The sequence below is a fragment of the Chinchilla lanigera genome, unplaced genomic scaffold (assembly GCF_000276665.1).
Source record: "Chinchilla lanigera isolate Chin_1 unplaced genomic scaffold, ChiLan1.0 scaffold00050, whole genome shotgun sequence".
Taxonomy (NCBI): domain Eukaryota; kingdom Metazoa; phylum Chordata; class Mammalia; order Rodentia; family Chinchillidae; genus Chinchilla; species Chinchilla lanigera.
In genome coordinates, this window is record NW_004955451.1 from 14,413,217 (window position 1) to 14,428,176 (window position 14,960).

The window sequence follows — 14,960 nt, forward strand, 5'->3', positions numbered from 1 at the left end:
GAGAACCTTCTGGTCAAGGGGCTGGGGCGGGGGTGTGCCCTTGACCTGGGAGAGCGGGGAGGGGCCCGTGCCCGTCACGGTGCGGGGGTGTCAGTGACTGCTGTCCCCTGCTGTTTACGGGAAGCACTGCCGTGACCCTGGGCCAGGGGAGTGGGTGGCGCAGAGCACCGCCAGGGCGTCACGGGGCTCGGCACGTGCCTGCCGACTGGTGTTTGCAGAGTGTCAGACACCTGGGGTGCTGCCCACAGTACCCCAGGCCCCACCGGAGCATCTTGGTACCTCTGGAGGCTGACCTCTGACCCGGGGGCAGCCGGAGTCTGGGCACCCCACCCCCTGCCCCAGACTCACAGCCCCCTCAGGTCAGTGAGTGTCGAGCTGCTTATAGCATCTGACGCCAGAGGGGCTGAAAATAGCCCCTGGAAAGGGGGAGAGGGGCTATTTAAAGGCCCGGGGAGCCCGCCGGGCCCAGGGAGCGGCAGCGAGTATGGCCACTTCGGAGCTGAGCTGCCAGGTGTCGGAGGAGGACCAGGAGCGGCGGGAGGCCTTCTGGGCCGAGTGGAAGGACCTGAGCCTGTCCACACGGCCCGAAGAGGGGTGAGTGCCCCACGCGGCTCCCAGGGCCGTAGGAGCCCGAGGTTCCCGGTGTCGGGTGCTGGCAGTACCCAGGGAGGGGGACCCCGCCAACCCCGCAGTGGACTCACCACCCGCTGCCTCCCCGCCCACAGCTGCTCCCTGCACGAGGAGGACGCCCTGCGGCATGAGACCTACCACCGGCAGGGCCAGTGCCAGGCGCTGGTGCAGCGGTCACCCTGGCTGGTGATGCGGATGGGCATCCTGGGCCGCGGGCTGCAGGAGTACCAGCTGCCCTACCAGCGGGTGCTGCCGCTGCCCATCTTCACGCCCGCCAAGGTTGGGGCTGCCAAGGAGGAGCGCGAGGAGACCCCCGTCCAGCTGAGGGAGCTGCTGGCGCTGGAGACGGCCCTGGGCGGCCAGTGCCTGGATCGCCAGGACGTGGCCGAGATCACCAAGCAGCTGCCACCCGTGGTGTCCGTCAGCAAGCCAGGGACCCTGCGGCGCACGCTGTCCCGGTCCATGTCCCAGGAGGCGCAGAGAGGCTGAGGAGCGGGTGACGCCAGCTCCGCCGTGCCTGCCCCGGGCAGGGCCCTTCCTGGCTGGGGCCGTGGAGGGAGCTGCTGGCCGTGGGTGCTTTGTAGTTTGCCCAGAATGGGGGCTGGGAGGAGGGAGCCAGAGGCCAGGACGCCTGGGTTGCCTGAGCTCCCCAAGACAGGAGGGCAAGGATGGTGGGCACTGGGGGTGGCCTCGGCCCCAGGAGAACGGACAAGGGACGCTGGTGATGTCGCTGGGGGTGGCAGTGCTGTGGAGGTCGGAGCCTCAAGGGAGGCCTGAGCCAGACTGGAAGGCTCCAGAAAGCAGCGGGTGGAGACAGGTGGGGGACGTGCAGAGAGCAGAGGCAGGCAGCCCGGCACCCTCTTAGCGCTGCAATAAATGCTCAGCCGCGTCCCGTTTCTGCCTCTTGCTTCCCAGGACCCCAGGACGGGTGCAGCAGAGCTGCGCTGCCAGCGCCCTTCCCCAGTGGTTCTGGCTCCCGAGTCCACTCCCTGGCACTGGACAGTGCCCAGAAGGCCAGCTGGCATTAGAGTTTGTTTAAATGACACGGAGAACATGGCAGGCTGGCACTAGGACTGTCCTTGGCTATGCCTGCTGTGGATGGGGTCGGTGACCTTGAGGCGTAGCACAGACCCAAACAGAATTGGGGGCTGGCGGGGCCCAGGGCTCCGCCCTCCAGGCTGGGCAGATTGTGGGGCGGGGGTGAGCTCAGGTTCCGTCTGTGACCTGCAGCTGTTGGGATGACTCATGTCCCAGCAAGGACACTTCCTCTTCGACCCAGAACAGGGTCCACAGGGGGCTGGACCAGCGGAGGCTAAGGGCCCATCTTGGCAGAGGCCTGGCACCTACTTGGGGCAGAGGGGCACGAGCCCCATCTCAGGAAGCCCAGAGCCTCACTGCAGAAAGAATCAGCTCCCAAGGCTGGCGAGGATCACTGCCAATTTAAGGCCAGCCTGGACTACATAACGAGGAGACCCTGTAGGAAAAATGCAGAAAAACAAAACAACAACAAACCGGAATCCACTTCCCACTGGGCAGGAGGGGGAAGCCTGCAGGAGCTGGCACAACACCAAGCAGGACCTGCAGGCCAGAGCAGGCCAGCTCAGGGGGCAGGGCTGGAGAACGCCCCCCCCCCAACCCTGTCCCCAGGCCGTCCTGACTCCAGGGCCAGGACGTTCCAAACCTCCATCCCTGGGCCCCACGGAAGCTGCCAGCCCCGGGAGGCCCGGTGTCCCCACCCTGTGCATTAGTGCCACTCTCCTCTGCTATCACGGCTACCATCGCCAAGGCCTGGGGCAACAGGACCGGCCAGGCCTGAACTCACTGTCCCAGAGGAGGGGCTGAGCAGGCAGCTGTGCTGACAGCGCTCAGGGAGGGGCGGTCCAGAGGAAGGGGCGTGGGATGGTCTGAACCCCTTGGGGAGGGCGCCGGGGTGGTGGGGACCAGGGACAGGGGCTCATTCAAACCTTAGGGAAGAGAAGGGATAAGACGCTGGGCACAAGGGGTCAATGGGCAGGATGCTTGCCTGTCATCCCAGCAGTTGGGAGGCTGAGGCAGGAGGATCACAGGAGTTGGGGCCAGCGTGGGCTACATAGTGAGTGCATCCTGGGAGACACAGCAAGACCCTGTCTCAAAACTCAACAGAAAGTGGGAGTGGGTAATGGGCATGGGGCAGGACCGCCAGGGCACGTGGGGCTGCGTCTGGGCTGCAGGACTCGATGTCCAGGCAGGCTCCCCCCACGCCCCCACCCCGCATGTCTGCAGCAGGGACAGGAGATGGACAGTGGCGAAGCGCGTGGCCCAGGGGCACTCATTGCTCAGCCGCCCCCGCAGGGAGGGGCGGGGAGGGGCGGGGCGGAGATAAAGGGGCTCCGGTAGCAGGTAGCCGACCAGCGCCTCCGCGATGAGCCAGGAGGACCCCAGCCTCGTGAGTGTGGCTGCCGCCTACCAGCGCTTCCAGCCTGCCGCCTACTTGCGCAACAACTACGCGCCCCCGCGCGGCGACCTCAGCCGCCCGGGTGGCGTCGGGCCTTGGAAGCTGCAATGCCTGGCAGAGACTTTTGCCACCGGTGAGCCCGGGAAACTGAGGCCCAGGGGGGCGGAGTCAGCAGACAGCAACAGGGGCGCGCAAAGGGGCACCAGGGCGCACGTTTGGGGACCACGGCTCAAGGATAGGGACCAGGGCCAGCAGGTGCAGCCAGGAGCGAACCATGGGCTGGTGGCCTTGCCTACAGTCATACTGGGGAGCTGAGGCAGGAGGGTCGCCCAGGAGTTACAGGCCAGTGTGGGCAACACGGCAGGAGCCTGCCTGCCTGCGTCTGTCTCTCTGTCTCTAGGGTCTCGATAGACAGTTCGTGCTGGCTTTGAAGATACCTTATAGCTTAGGCTGCCCTCTAGCTCAACGCAATCCTCCTGCCTCAGCCTCTCCAGTAAAGGGATCACAGGTGTGTGCTACCACACCCAGCAAAACCCTGTCTCAGCAGAGGGGAGAGGAGCGCAGAGAGGCAGAGGACAGCGAGGGGAGAATGCTCCAGATGGGGTCAGATGGGGATGCGGGAGGGACTGCGGGGAGAGGCTCGCCGGGCGCTGGGATCTCCTCACATAACCCTCCTTGGAGATGTGGCTCCCTAGATGTGGAACGGGGTCTGGAGGGGCCGAGCTCCGCTCCCGAGGTCAGAGGTCGGTGCTGGAGCCCAGGCAGCCTGGTCTGGTCCGACCCTGGAGCCAGCCCTTCTTCCCAACTGGAGGGCGAGGCTCCCCAAGGCCAGGGTCACCAGCCAGCCCGGCACAGAGGCCCTCCCTGTGCCTGCCCAGGGGAGGTGACCGGGCGCACCCTCATCGACATCGGCTCCGGCCCCACCGTGTACCAGCTGCTCAGCGCCTGCGCCCACTTCGAGGACATCACCATGACGGATTTCCTGGACGTCAACCGCCGAGAGCTGGGGCGGTGGCTGCGCGAGGAGCCGGAGGCCTTCGACTGGAGCGCGTACAGCTGGCACGCGTGCCTCATGGAGGGCAGGGGGTAAGGCAGGGCAGGGCAGGGCAGGGCCGGGGGCCTTGGAGGAGGGGCGATAGGGCAGCCCTGAGCCCACCTCGCACCCCCGCCCAGCGAGTCCTGGCAGGAGAAGGAGCGCCAGCTGCGAGCCCGGGTGAAGCGTGTGCTGCCCATCGACGTGCACCAGCCCCAGCCCCTGGGCACCGCCAGCCCCGCGCCCCTGCCCGCTGATGCCCTGGTCTCCGCCTTCTGCCTGGAGGCTGTGAGCCCCGACCTGGCCAGCTTCCACCGGGCGCTGGGCCACGTCACCACGCTGCTGAAGCCCGGGGGGCATCTGCTCCTCATCGGGGGCCTGGAGGAGTCGTGGTACCAGGCTGGGGAGGTCAGGCTGGGGGTGGTGCCCGTGAGTGCGGGGATGGTGCGCGAGGCCCTGGTGCGTGGAGGATACGAGGTCCGGGACCTGCGCACCTATACCATGCCTGCACACCTCCGGACCGGCGTGGATGACGTCCAGGGGGTCTTCTTCGCCTGGGCCCAGAAGAAGGCGGGCGTGGCGGTATGATGGTCTGGGGCAAGCTCAGACGCCCTGGTACTCAACGTGGCACCTAATAAAGCCGCCGCTCCTGCTCTGAGCGTGGAGGCCGTGGTGATCTGAGCGCCAGTAAAGGAGGCACTGCCTCCGCTTTCCCTCCGCAAGCTTCCCGCCCCTCCCGCTCTCCCCCAGCCACAGCGGCCCGTGGTCTGGGCCACGCATCCCCGCCCTTGGTCCCCGGACACTCAACCCCGAATTGCAGGGTGGTGGGAGGTGGCCTGTGGACCAGGCCTGGGAAGCAGAGGGCAAGACCCAGCGCTGGCACTGGGTCCCCCTGGCTCCCCTGGCTGGCCAGGGCCTCTGCAGAGCTCTGACCCCCGCCCCCCTCCTCGTCACTGCCCGTGGCCAGCACTGTGACCCCCTCCCTCCAGGCCACCCAGGACACAAGCGAGCTGGACAGGTGCAGAGCTGGTTTATTGCACACGCCCCTTCCTGTGCTGCCCCCTTAAGGTGTTCGGTCCCCAAAGAATTTAACAAGGCCCCGAGCCCCTCCCCATGCAGCACCAGGAGGCAGGGGGCGCGGACAGCAGGAACCCGGCCCCGGCCCCATCTCAGGGTGCCAGGGACGGAATGCTTCTGTGGCTGCACACTCTGTGCTTGTGGGAGGCCATGCCAGGACAGCCGGCAAAGCCACCAGTCACCCGTGCCGGGGTTCGGGTGCCGTGGCCCCAGCCTGCCCTGAGCCACCCTGGATAGGGAGCCTGAGCCAGACTCAGCCACAGCTTTTGCCCCTCCTCCCCGCAAATGCCTGCTGCCCCCGAGTCCAGGCTGGCACAGAGGAGGGGAGGCCAACTATGCCTTGCCAAGGAGACGGGGAGGTTGGAGAGGGTGGACCCCGTGTTCCTCCCCACACCCTGCCCTGCCCTGCAGGGACTGGTTCTGGGGGCTCTTTAGTTGTGCGGTGGAGCCAGGCATGGTGGCGCAGCCTGCAGTCTCAGTACTCAGGAGGCTGAGGCAAGAAGATCCCCATGAGTTCAAGACCTGCCTGGGCTACATAGTGAGTTTAAGGCCAGCCTGACTACGTAGCAGACCGTCTCAAAAACAAAATAAAATAAAAACCCAAAAAACTTGTCTGGCGCTCCTGTGAGGTTTGGAGGGCAGCAGAGGGGCACTGGACAGGCAGACGGGTACGTGCGTGCACGCACACTCACACTCGTGTGCACAGGACCCCCCACAGACCAGGGCGCATCCTGGCCTGTGCCTGGCTGTGGCCATGGGCAGAGCTGGCGCTCAGGGGACCGATGACCGTGACCTGGTCCCCATCCCGCGCCAAACTCCCTACCTTGTGGCACACACGCTTGCTGGCACACTCATCTGACTCGCACACACAGTGTGTGTGACGCTCCTCCCACCCCAGCCTGCGCACTCCGTCTACACTGCAGGCCTCCTTGAGCCTGCGAGCCCCGACCCCCCTGCCTCTGCGCTCATTCGGCTCGGCATCCCCTCCCCTCCACACTCTCGCGCTTGCTGGGTGCCCTCGGGGGCCCTTCCCCGAAGAGGGTGAGGTGAGGGCTCAAAATCAGGGAGCAACCCCTCATCAGGCCCCGTCCTCGGTCCCAGCAACCCCATGGGAAAGAGGTTGGCCTTCCAACTGCACAAAGAGCGGGCATCTAGTGCCACCTGGTGGTGCCTCGGGGGAGGGCGGGGTGACAGAAGGGGACCCCATCTTACCCCTAACTGGTACCTGGTCTCCCGCAGAGAGGCGCCTGTGGTGGGCGTCTGGCTGCTACGAGCAGAGGCAGTGTTTCCAGTCTCCTCTGCAACGCCGCTCAGCTGCAGGCCCCAGGGCTCCCCATCTGAACCCAGACGCTGACCCATGGTCTGTGAGAACAGCGAGGGGTGGGCAGCCCACGAGTCTGGGCCCACATCCCTCATGTCCAAGTTCAGGAAGCTAAACTGCCTCAGGAGGCTGAGGCAGGAGGACTGCAATAAGTTCGAGGCCAGCCTGGACTACACAGCGAGACCCTGTCTCAGAAGACGAAAACCAGAAGAGGTAAAAGGCTAACATCCATCACGGGGCGGGGCCAGGTCCTCAGTCCAGCTTGGACTTGGCTTCCAACTCCCTCAGCAGGTACAGGCTGTCGTCCTCCAGGAAGCTGTGGGTCGGGGAGAAGGCCACTGAGGCTCGGCTTGCTTGGGAACACCAGGGTGCAGAGTGCGGATGGGGGCGCAGGCAGGCTGGGGGCGAGTGGGCAGTCATCCGGGGCCCCCAGGGTCCCCTTGGTGCCGGTGAGGACGGCACCGAGCAGGCCAGCACCAGGCAAGGGCGGCACCCACCTGAAGAAGAGGACGTGGAGGGGAATGGTGCTGACGTGCCAGATGGCGTGGGCGTCCAGGACCCAGAAGAGCGGTGGGAAGTCGAGCAGCTCGAGCAGGGACAGCCCCTGCAGCAGCAGGACCACGGCCGCGCACTTGCGTGTGTGTGGCAGCCGCCGGCCGTTCCGCAGGCACCAGGCCAGCCACCATGCCACGTTCGCCAGACCTGGGGGCGCAGGGGGTCACTCCCAGCCACCTTCTCCTCCCCGCTGCTCCGTGCTCTGGTGCCCTCCAGCCAGTCTCAGGTTCTCCACCCCCCATGCCCGCCGGGTTTCTGCACATGCAGGGCCCCGGGGCTCACCAATGGCCACGTTGGCCACCAGGTTGTAGCCGTAGTCGAAGTGGACCAGGCTCAGGTAGGACACGTGCGCTGTGAGCAGGAGCAGCAGGAGGCCCCGGAAGGCGCTGGCCACGGCTGGGCGCTGCAGCCCCACAGTCCTGCAGCCGGACAGCAGCTCAGACACGGCGCATGGACCAGCGCCGCCCCAGCCCTCCTGAGCCCACCCAGGACGGCCAGGGTGGAGGGTGGGGGACCAGGGGAGGCCCGGGGGGCCCTGCGGCCGACGCGCACCTGACGCAGCACAGGTAGATGGAGTGCAGGATGACGGCCGAGGCGCAGAAGTAATCCATTTTCTGAGGACGACAGAGCCTGTGAGGGACGGCGGGCCGGAGGGGACAGAAGGCCTCGAGGGTGGCGGGGAGAGCCGCAGAGGAGCCATGGGGCCGGTGACGGCCACAGGGAGGGACAGGGCCTGGGCCGGCGGTGCCCACACCCCCAGCTTCTGCCGTTCCAAGGCCAGAGCGAAGGAGCGGGTGCCCTGCGCTTGCGGGACGCCGTGCGGGTGCAGCCGGGGCTGCAGACCCAGGCAGCCTCCGAAGTCAGTGCTCAGCCTGGAGCTCCCCGGCCACGGGCTCAGTCCTGATGGCACCCCTTTATTACCTGAGTGTCCCTGAGTCCCCTTCTCCGAGGCCCCACAGGCTCAGGGCCCCCTCCCCTGCTCTGGGGGCCATGGGGCAGGGGCACTCACCTCTGTGAGCTCCGTGTCCCTGGTGTGGAAAACTGTGGACCAGAACCAAGCATTGAGGGACACCTGGGGGGACAGGACGGTGCGTGGCTGTCACCCTTCCCGGGCAGGCTTCCCTGTGCCCCCCTGCGGGCCACGCCCACCACCCCCAAACCACAGGGGCTGTGGGCTCCGCAGCAGCTCCCGCCCAGCCTGGGAACCAGTTCCGGCAGAGCCCGGTCCCCAGTTACCTAATCGCTGAGGCAATAGCCCCCGGGGCCGCACCTCCACCCCCCAACGCCAGCCAGGGCAGCCCCGCCCGGCCCGGGGGTGCGGTGACCTCAGCCTCTGGGGGCGGGAGGAGGAGGCGGCTGCGGGAGCTGAGGCGGGAGCCGGCTTGGGGCGCGGCATTTGTCCCACTGGGCCCAGGCTCCTGGGAAGCTGCACAGGGCCCACCTGGCCGGCCCAACCCGCTGGCCCAGCGACGGGGGGCGAACAGGGGGGCTGGCCTGGGAGGGCTGGGACAGCAGAGGGGGCCACTACGGTCGGTGGGCGAGGGCCAGGGCCACGCTGAGGCCGCCTTCCCGGAAATGAGACGCTGCCAAGTACGGGTCCGCTGGCGGGGGAGCTGAGGTCTCCCGGGAGCTGGCACTGGCATCACCCTCATTCTGGAAGGGTGGGCTGGGCTGGGGACAGTGACAGCCCAAGGGAGGGGCAGCAGGGCCAGGCCTGGCGTGCCCTGGAGGGGGTGAGGATGCCGAGGACAGACAGGCCTGCCTGAGCCAGAGGGGCCAGGACTGCTCGCCTGGGCATCAGGACAAGGCAGGTGGTGGCCGTGGGCTGAGCGGGCAGGACAAGAAGCTGCTCCATGGGGAGAGGAGGGGACAGCAGGGCGGGGCAGGTGGGGCCAGCCACACCGCTCAGGCTCCCTCACCCGCCTGCCCGCCAGGCCCGGAAGCCCAGGTCCTCTGCCTCCACCCAGCCTCCCTGCCCAGGCTTCGCAGGGCGACCCTCAGAGGCCTGCAGCTCCAGGCCGAGGTCCTCTAGGCCCGGTCACTTCCTCCTCCCAGGGTGGCCACACTGTCCCTTCCCCAGACAGTCCTGGGGCACAGGCCGAGGCCCGCAGCGGGACAGAGCCAGAGGCTCCTCAGGGCCGGCAGTGGGCAGAGCCCGTCGGGAGAGGAGCGGGTCCCGGCTGGAGACAGGCCAGGCCCTGGGCACAGGGACATCTCGGGAGAGTGTGGAGGCGGGGGAGGCGGCGGGGACTGGCAGCCCACCAGGCCTCCTGTCACCCACAAAGGCTGGGGAGGCAACCGGAGGCCGGAGCAAAGTGGCGGCTGGCGCACTGAGAGCAGGGGGAGGTGTGCCTCGTCGGGCCAGGCCTTGGCTCCACGGGGCTGGCATGGGCAGAGAGGGGCCTCCGGGCACCGTCCACTAGAGACCTGCCTGGAGCGGGCTCTGCCCCTGAGAAGGCCCTGTGCCCTGGGGACTCCCCATCATGAGGACTCCTCTTTCTCAGCCTGGGAGGCCCTGAACCTGGCCCCACACTTCCTGTGTGAGCTAGCCTTGCTGGCCACAGCTGTCTTGTCTGTAAAATGGGAATGATCACAGGGCGGATCAGGACCTAGCAAGCAGAACAGACCCAAGTAGTGACTGGCACCAGGAGTGGGGGGCTTAGGTGTAATTCTCTCCTTGGGGGCCAGCACAGCACCTCACAGCTGCCCACGGCCCTGGGCCAAGGAGGGCAGGTCTGTGGGGTGTGGTGGCACACGCCTGTCATTCCAGCACTCGGGAGGCTGACACGGCCAAGTTCAAGGCCAGCCTGAACTACATAGTGAAACCCCGCCTCAAAACTAACACACAGAGGCTGAAGCAGGAGGATCATGGCAAGTTCAAGGCCAGCCTGGGCTACAAAGTGAGCTCAGGGACAGCCTGAACTGCATAGCGAGACCCTGTCTCAAAAAAGACAAAAAAAAACCCCAAAACCCAAAAACAACAACAAAAAAACTAACCCACAGACAAAATAATAGAGACCAAGTTGTGTACCCAATCTCCCTCCAGGCCCAGGAGGTCCAGGCTGAGTATCCCCCACCCCGGCCATCCTGTAGGCCCAGGCTGGGGACAGATGTCCAGGCTGCACAGGGAGACACTGCATTCAGTCTCGCACCAGCTCCTGAACAGCAGTGTGTGTGTGTGTGTGTGTGTGTGTGTGTGTGTGTGTGTGTGTGAGACGAGGCCTCACTGTCACTCAAGCCAGCCTTGAGCTCCTGGGCCAAGGCGATTCTCCTGCCTCAGCCTCCTGACTAGCTACAGGTGTGCACTGCCATGCCCAGCTCACCTGTGTGCTCTTGAATGCGTAACTATCGCTGCCTCAGTGGCCTCAGCCACCAAACATGGTCAGGCACAGTGCCTGCTTCACAGGAGCCTGTGGGGACAACTGAGACCCACTGCGCACAAGGTGCCATGCAGAGAGGGCTGCTGCTACCGAGGCCTGGCACGCAGCAGGTGTCTCGGAATGCCAGTGTCCCGCCATGTGTCTCCCAGCTTGGGTGACCCCAACTTCCCCTTCCTCCAGGGTTACCAAGTTCACAGTGAAACCATGGGCTCTACCCCAGAACGCAGGTCCCACAGCTGCGGAAAGAGCCCTGCTCTTACGGCCCGTCCCCCACGTGGCACCAAGGAGCACTGCTTCTCCCCAAGCTGATCGCCGAGGAGGGGGCACTCCAGGGACCGGAGCATGGGGGCGGGCAGGGCCAGGCGCCCCCTGGGTGGGGACACAGGGCCGGGGGTGGGCCCTGGCAGGAAGCTGTTTCAGTCTGCTAGAAACTAAGAAAACTGAGCCCAAAATATCCCAGCCGTGAAACTGGTTGGATGTCAAGAGCGCCAGATCTGTCAGGAATTCGACCCCCGTGCTAAGCCCAGGGCTCGGCTGGGCCTGACACCCTGGCAGTGGGGACAAGTGGGTCATTAAATAGCTTGGTGTCTCAGAAGAGGGGGAGGCAGAATGTTAAATATGACGCCTGCTGCCACCTGCCCCCTCCCGCCACCCAGGTCACCGTGTCCCATGGCCGTGGGGCTCAGGCGGGACCCGTCCCTGTGCCCGCTCACACCCATGGGAGGGGCTTCTTCTGACACCAGAAAGGGTCGCTGGGCTTCATGTCACCCGGAAGTCCTCCCTGGAGTCTGCCCACCCCTGCGCGGCATGCTCCACCTGTCTCTTACGGAGTCCCCGTCCCCGTAAATCACTGCACAGAGACGGCGGGGGGTCCCACCGCTTCCTCCTCACACCTCGGCCCAGGACCTCGCCCTCCCACGTGAGCGGGCTGGACAGGCTCAGCCTCCGGCCCTGGCTGCCTGCGGAGTCGAGGGGCCGGGCGCTCAGAGCTTTGGTGGCCTCTGGTCCTGCTGGCTGCTGCCACTTAAGCCCAGCCTCTGCCACCAAGAAGGAGGATCCTTGTGTTTCCAGGGAGTAAACTCGGAGGACCTCGCCCAGGCAGACCCCGGAGCCAGTGCTGGCACAGAAGTCCTGGCCCGCTTGCTCTGGAGGACCCAGCCCAGGACGAAGTTCCCGGCCACACCCTCTCACAGCTTGGGCTCCCTCCCTCCGGAGAAAACAGAAAACACACGGCCCAGGATCAGGTGTAAAGGCCAAACGGGGTCATGAGGGGCTGTGTGTCGGGGGCTGGGACCTCCTGCAGACACCTCTGAGGTGAAGGGTCTAAGAGGCAGGGAGATCAGGGCCCGTGTTGCAGCCCAGCGTGTGGTTCACGCCTGTGATCCTTGCACTTGGGAGGCTGAGGCAGGAGGATTGTGAGTTCAATACTGGCGTCCTCCTGTGACCACTGACCTTTGCATGCATCACTTGGGCAAAGGCTGGGCCCCTCCAAGGGCCCCTTGGACCTGCACTGCAACCGCAGAGCCCGGAATGCTGTTCAGGGTTCAAGCAGGGCTATTCCTGCCAAGGGCGATGGGGACAGGGGCAGTGCAGGCGGGGACCCACCTGGGAGACTCTGATCTAGAAACATCCAACCCACCTCGATGTCCCTCCCTTCCTGAGGCCACCGCAGTCCTGCCAAGCCACGTCTCCCCGGTCCCAGGCCCCGGACCCCGGCGCCAGGAGGCTGTGAGCCCTTCTTCCTCGGATGGACGAGCTTGGCCTCCCGCGGAGGGATGGAGGGCGCCGAGCTCCACATGACGCTGGGGTCGCTGCCTACAGCCTGAACTGGACTTGAGGTCGCCCCAGGCCCTGCGAGGGGCCTTGGGAGCCCGTGTTCGCATGCGCGCTACCACCACTCCCATCTGCAGCTGCTCGCGGGTCTCTCTGGCCTGCTCCCTCGGGACAAGAACAAGGTCTCTGTCCCCACATCCCCAACAGCCCGGCCCAGGACTCCCGTAACGTCAGCCCTGGGCGGCCGCAAGCCCTGCAGAGCCCGAGGGGAGGTCAGAGGACGCCCTTCCTCCACAGGTGCCGGGTCACCTACCCAGGCGAAGGCCACACACGTGTGGTACATGGGGCACGAGGCGGGCACGGAGGTGCGGTAGCGGCAGAGCATCACCAGGCTGGCCAGGCCGTTGAGGAAAGAGGCCAGGGCAGAAGCGGGTTCTTGGAAGAACAGGAACCGGAAGAAAGGCCACTGGAAGGGAGACGGAGGGGACCAGTCAAGTGGCCAGGGGCCTTCACGCTGAGCTGTGTCCCCAGCCCTTTTTCAGTGTTTCATTTTGAGACTTTTTGAGGCTCGCCATGACCTCAAAGCCAGTTTGGGCTAAATATGGGTTTAAGGCCAGCCCAAGCTAGATAGTGAGACCCGGCCTCAAAGAAAGCACAGCAAGGGAGCAGACTGCGGCAGGGCAGGTACGCACGTGCCCCGGACACCTGCCACCCGCAGCCGACTGCCGGGAGAGCCGGGCTGACCGAGGGCCATCTTACTCCCACCAGCCCCACCGTGGCCGTCCCCAGACCCCGCGACTCACCTTGCCGTGGAACTGGGGCACCCTGTGGCCCTCCTGGAGGTACAGGCCGACGGTGACCCACATGCAGTCATACTTGCAGTCATCCCGACAAGTCCAGCCTGCCAGAGACACATGCAGCCCGTGGACTCCAAGGCACAGGGTGGAGAGAAGGCAGAGGGGTGGGGAGAAAGCTCGCAGCTGCAGCCCTCCCGCCGGGTAAGGAGAGCACGGGCAGGCAGGGAGGGCACAGGGACACCAAGGATGTTCAAGATGGACAGCCTGGCATCAGACGGTGTGAGCTACAGACCCGAGGTTTATGCCTGCCCTGGACACTTACTGTTGCCAACTAGGAGTCCTGGCTGTCTTATTCTCCTCCCATGAACATGACACAGAAATCCTGCATTTTGCTTTTTTTCCTTTTTTCCTTTTGGTTGTTTGAGGCAGCGTCTTGCTATCACACTCGAGATTCTCCCGCCTCAGCCTCCTGAGTGCTAGGATTACAGCCCTGTGCCACCACCCTAGGCTTCACTGTGACTTCTGAGGTTCCCAACTGCCCCCCGCTTCTGGCCATTGTTCTTCAGTACCCTGAGTGCCTGGATGTGGCCGCTGTCGGGACTGGAAAGGGATGCGGAGAAGACAGCACGTGGCTGAACAGAGCTGGAAGCTGAGACCTTGGAGACAGGCCTTAACTGTCCCCACCCGAAACGGGGACTGGAGAAGCTGCTGCAGAGGGTGTGAATGTTAACTGGGCTACTGTCACATGGCGGGTACTTGGTATGTCAGCTCCCTGCCCTCTACTGCCCTGAGTCCAAATTTAATCCACCACCCGGGAGCCCTACCTTCAACAGAGTGTTCCTACCCCTCCCAAAGCCAGACTCCTTTTTTTTTTTTTTTTTTTTGTCTTTTTGAGACAGGGTTTGCAGTTCAGACTGACCTCAAATTCACTTTGTAGCCCAGGCTGGCTTCGAACTCGCAGTGATCCTCCTGCCTCAGCCTCCCAAGTGCTGGGATTACAAGCGTGCACCACCACGCCTGGTCTCAGGATCCATTTCTTTTTTTTTTCTTTTTTTTTTGGTTTTTTTCTCCAGTACCTGGAACCAAACTCACGACCTTGCGCTTGCCAGGCAGGCGCTTTTGCCGCTGAGCTAAATCCCCAGCCCCTCAGGATCCATTTCTTCCTCTCTCAAATGCACTCAGTGCGTAAACTAAGGGTGTTTTAGGGTTCAAATCATTCTGAACTTTTTTGTTTCGTTTTTTTGGAGACAGGGTCTCACTATGTAGTTTGGGAGGGCCTTGAACACACCGTATAGTCCAGGCTAGCCTCAAACTTGCAGCAATCCTCCTGCCTCAGCCTCCTGAGTCCTGGGATGACAGGTTTGTGCCACACCCAGCATGGCATAAAGTATTTAATAAACACAGATTTGAATGAATAAATAAAAACTAAAAATGCCTGTGCTGATGAGACTCCATCATCCCGGAGGATCCACTCACAGGCACAACAAACCCGGGTGGGGAAACTAAAGTTCAGAGACTGCAAAGTACCAGGGGCGCGATGGGCGGGGCCCCGACCAAGGGGCGTGGCTCGCCGAGGGGTGGGGCCTACCTGCCAGACTCATGTAGATTGGCTGATGGGAGCGGAAGTGCTTCAGTGCGCCCCCCGAACAGTTCCGCTCCTCGCACCGCAGCACGCAGTCGCGGTACACCGGCTCGCGGTCGCCTTGGGAGGCGCTAGCCAGCGCGGTTGCCCCGGCCAGAAGCACCAGCCGCGCAGCACGCACCGCCATCCTGTCACTCTGGCTGGCGGCGAAGGGCGGAGCTTAGGAAGCCTCCACTTCCGGGCTAACCGGAAGTACCTGTGCTTGTCTTTACAACCTCCGCTGACGCACACCCACTTTTAAATAAAAGTTCCCGGATTTTTGTGAGCGCCTGCCCCGCCCCTCGTCCCAAAAGAGGACAGACTTAAGGGAAGGGGGAT

The 14,960-nt window shown here is 64.6% G+C and overlaps 3 protein-coding genes across 5 annotated transcripts; 2 read left to right on the forward strand and 1 right to left on the reverse strand.

Moving 5' to 3' along the window:
• Positions 1 to 440: 440 nt before the first annotated feature.
• On the forward strand, positions 441 to 1,519 carry Tcap (titin-cap). Its single transcript, XM_005394314.2, has 2 exons — positions 441 to 594; positions 726 to 1,519. Exons 1-2 carry the CDS (start codon positions 485 to 487, stop codon positions 1,117 to 1,119), a joined length of 504 nt encoding a protein of 167 aa, XP_005394371.1. The 5' UTR covers positions 441 to 484; the 3' UTR covers positions 1,120 to 1,519.
• A 100-nt stretch (positions 1,520 to 1,619) lies between these two features.
• Pnmt (phenylethanolamine N-methyltransferase) lies at positions 1,620 to 4,756 on the forward strand. Of its 2 annotated transcripts, XM_005394316.2 has the most exons (3): positions 1,620 to 3,197; positions 3,943 to 4,150; positions 4,238 to 4,756. In XM_005394316.2, exons 1-3 carry the CDS (start codon positions 3,032 to 3,034, stop codon positions 4,683 to 4,685), a joined length of 822 nt encoding a protein of 273 aa, XP_005394373.1. In that variant the 5' UTR covers positions 1,620 to 3,031; the 3' UTR covers positions 4,686 to 4,756. The 2 variants fall into 2 exon arrangements, with proteins under 2 accessions (XP_005394373.1, XP_005394372.1); XM_005394315.1 differs by having other exon boundaries at positions 3,104 to 4,150.
• A 950-nt stretch (positions 4,757 to 5,706) lies between these two features.
• Positions 5,707 to 14,816, reverse strand: Pgap3 (post-GPI attachment to proteins 3). 2 transcript variants are annotated; one of them, XM_005394317.2, is made up of 8 exons: positions 14,589 to 14,816; positions 13,007 to 13,104; positions 12,517 to 12,669; positions 8,060 to 8,122; positions 7,603 to 7,664; positions 7,333 to 7,469; positions 6,993 to 7,197; positions 5,707 to 6,811 (listed from the first exon to the last, which is right to left on the reverse strand). In XM_005394317.2, exons 1-8 carry the CDS (start codon positions 14,767 to 14,769, stop codon positions 6,748 to 6,750), a joined length of 963 nt encoding a protein of 320 aa, XP_005394374.1. In that variant the 5' UTR covers positions 14,770 to 14,816; the 3' UTR covers positions 5,707 to 6,747. The 2 variants fall into 2 exon arrangements, with proteins under 2 accessions (XP_005394374.1, XP_005394375.1); XM_005394318.2 differs by lacking the exon at positions 12,517 to 12,669.
• Between the last annotated feature and the right edge of the window lie 144 nt (positions 14,817 to 14,960).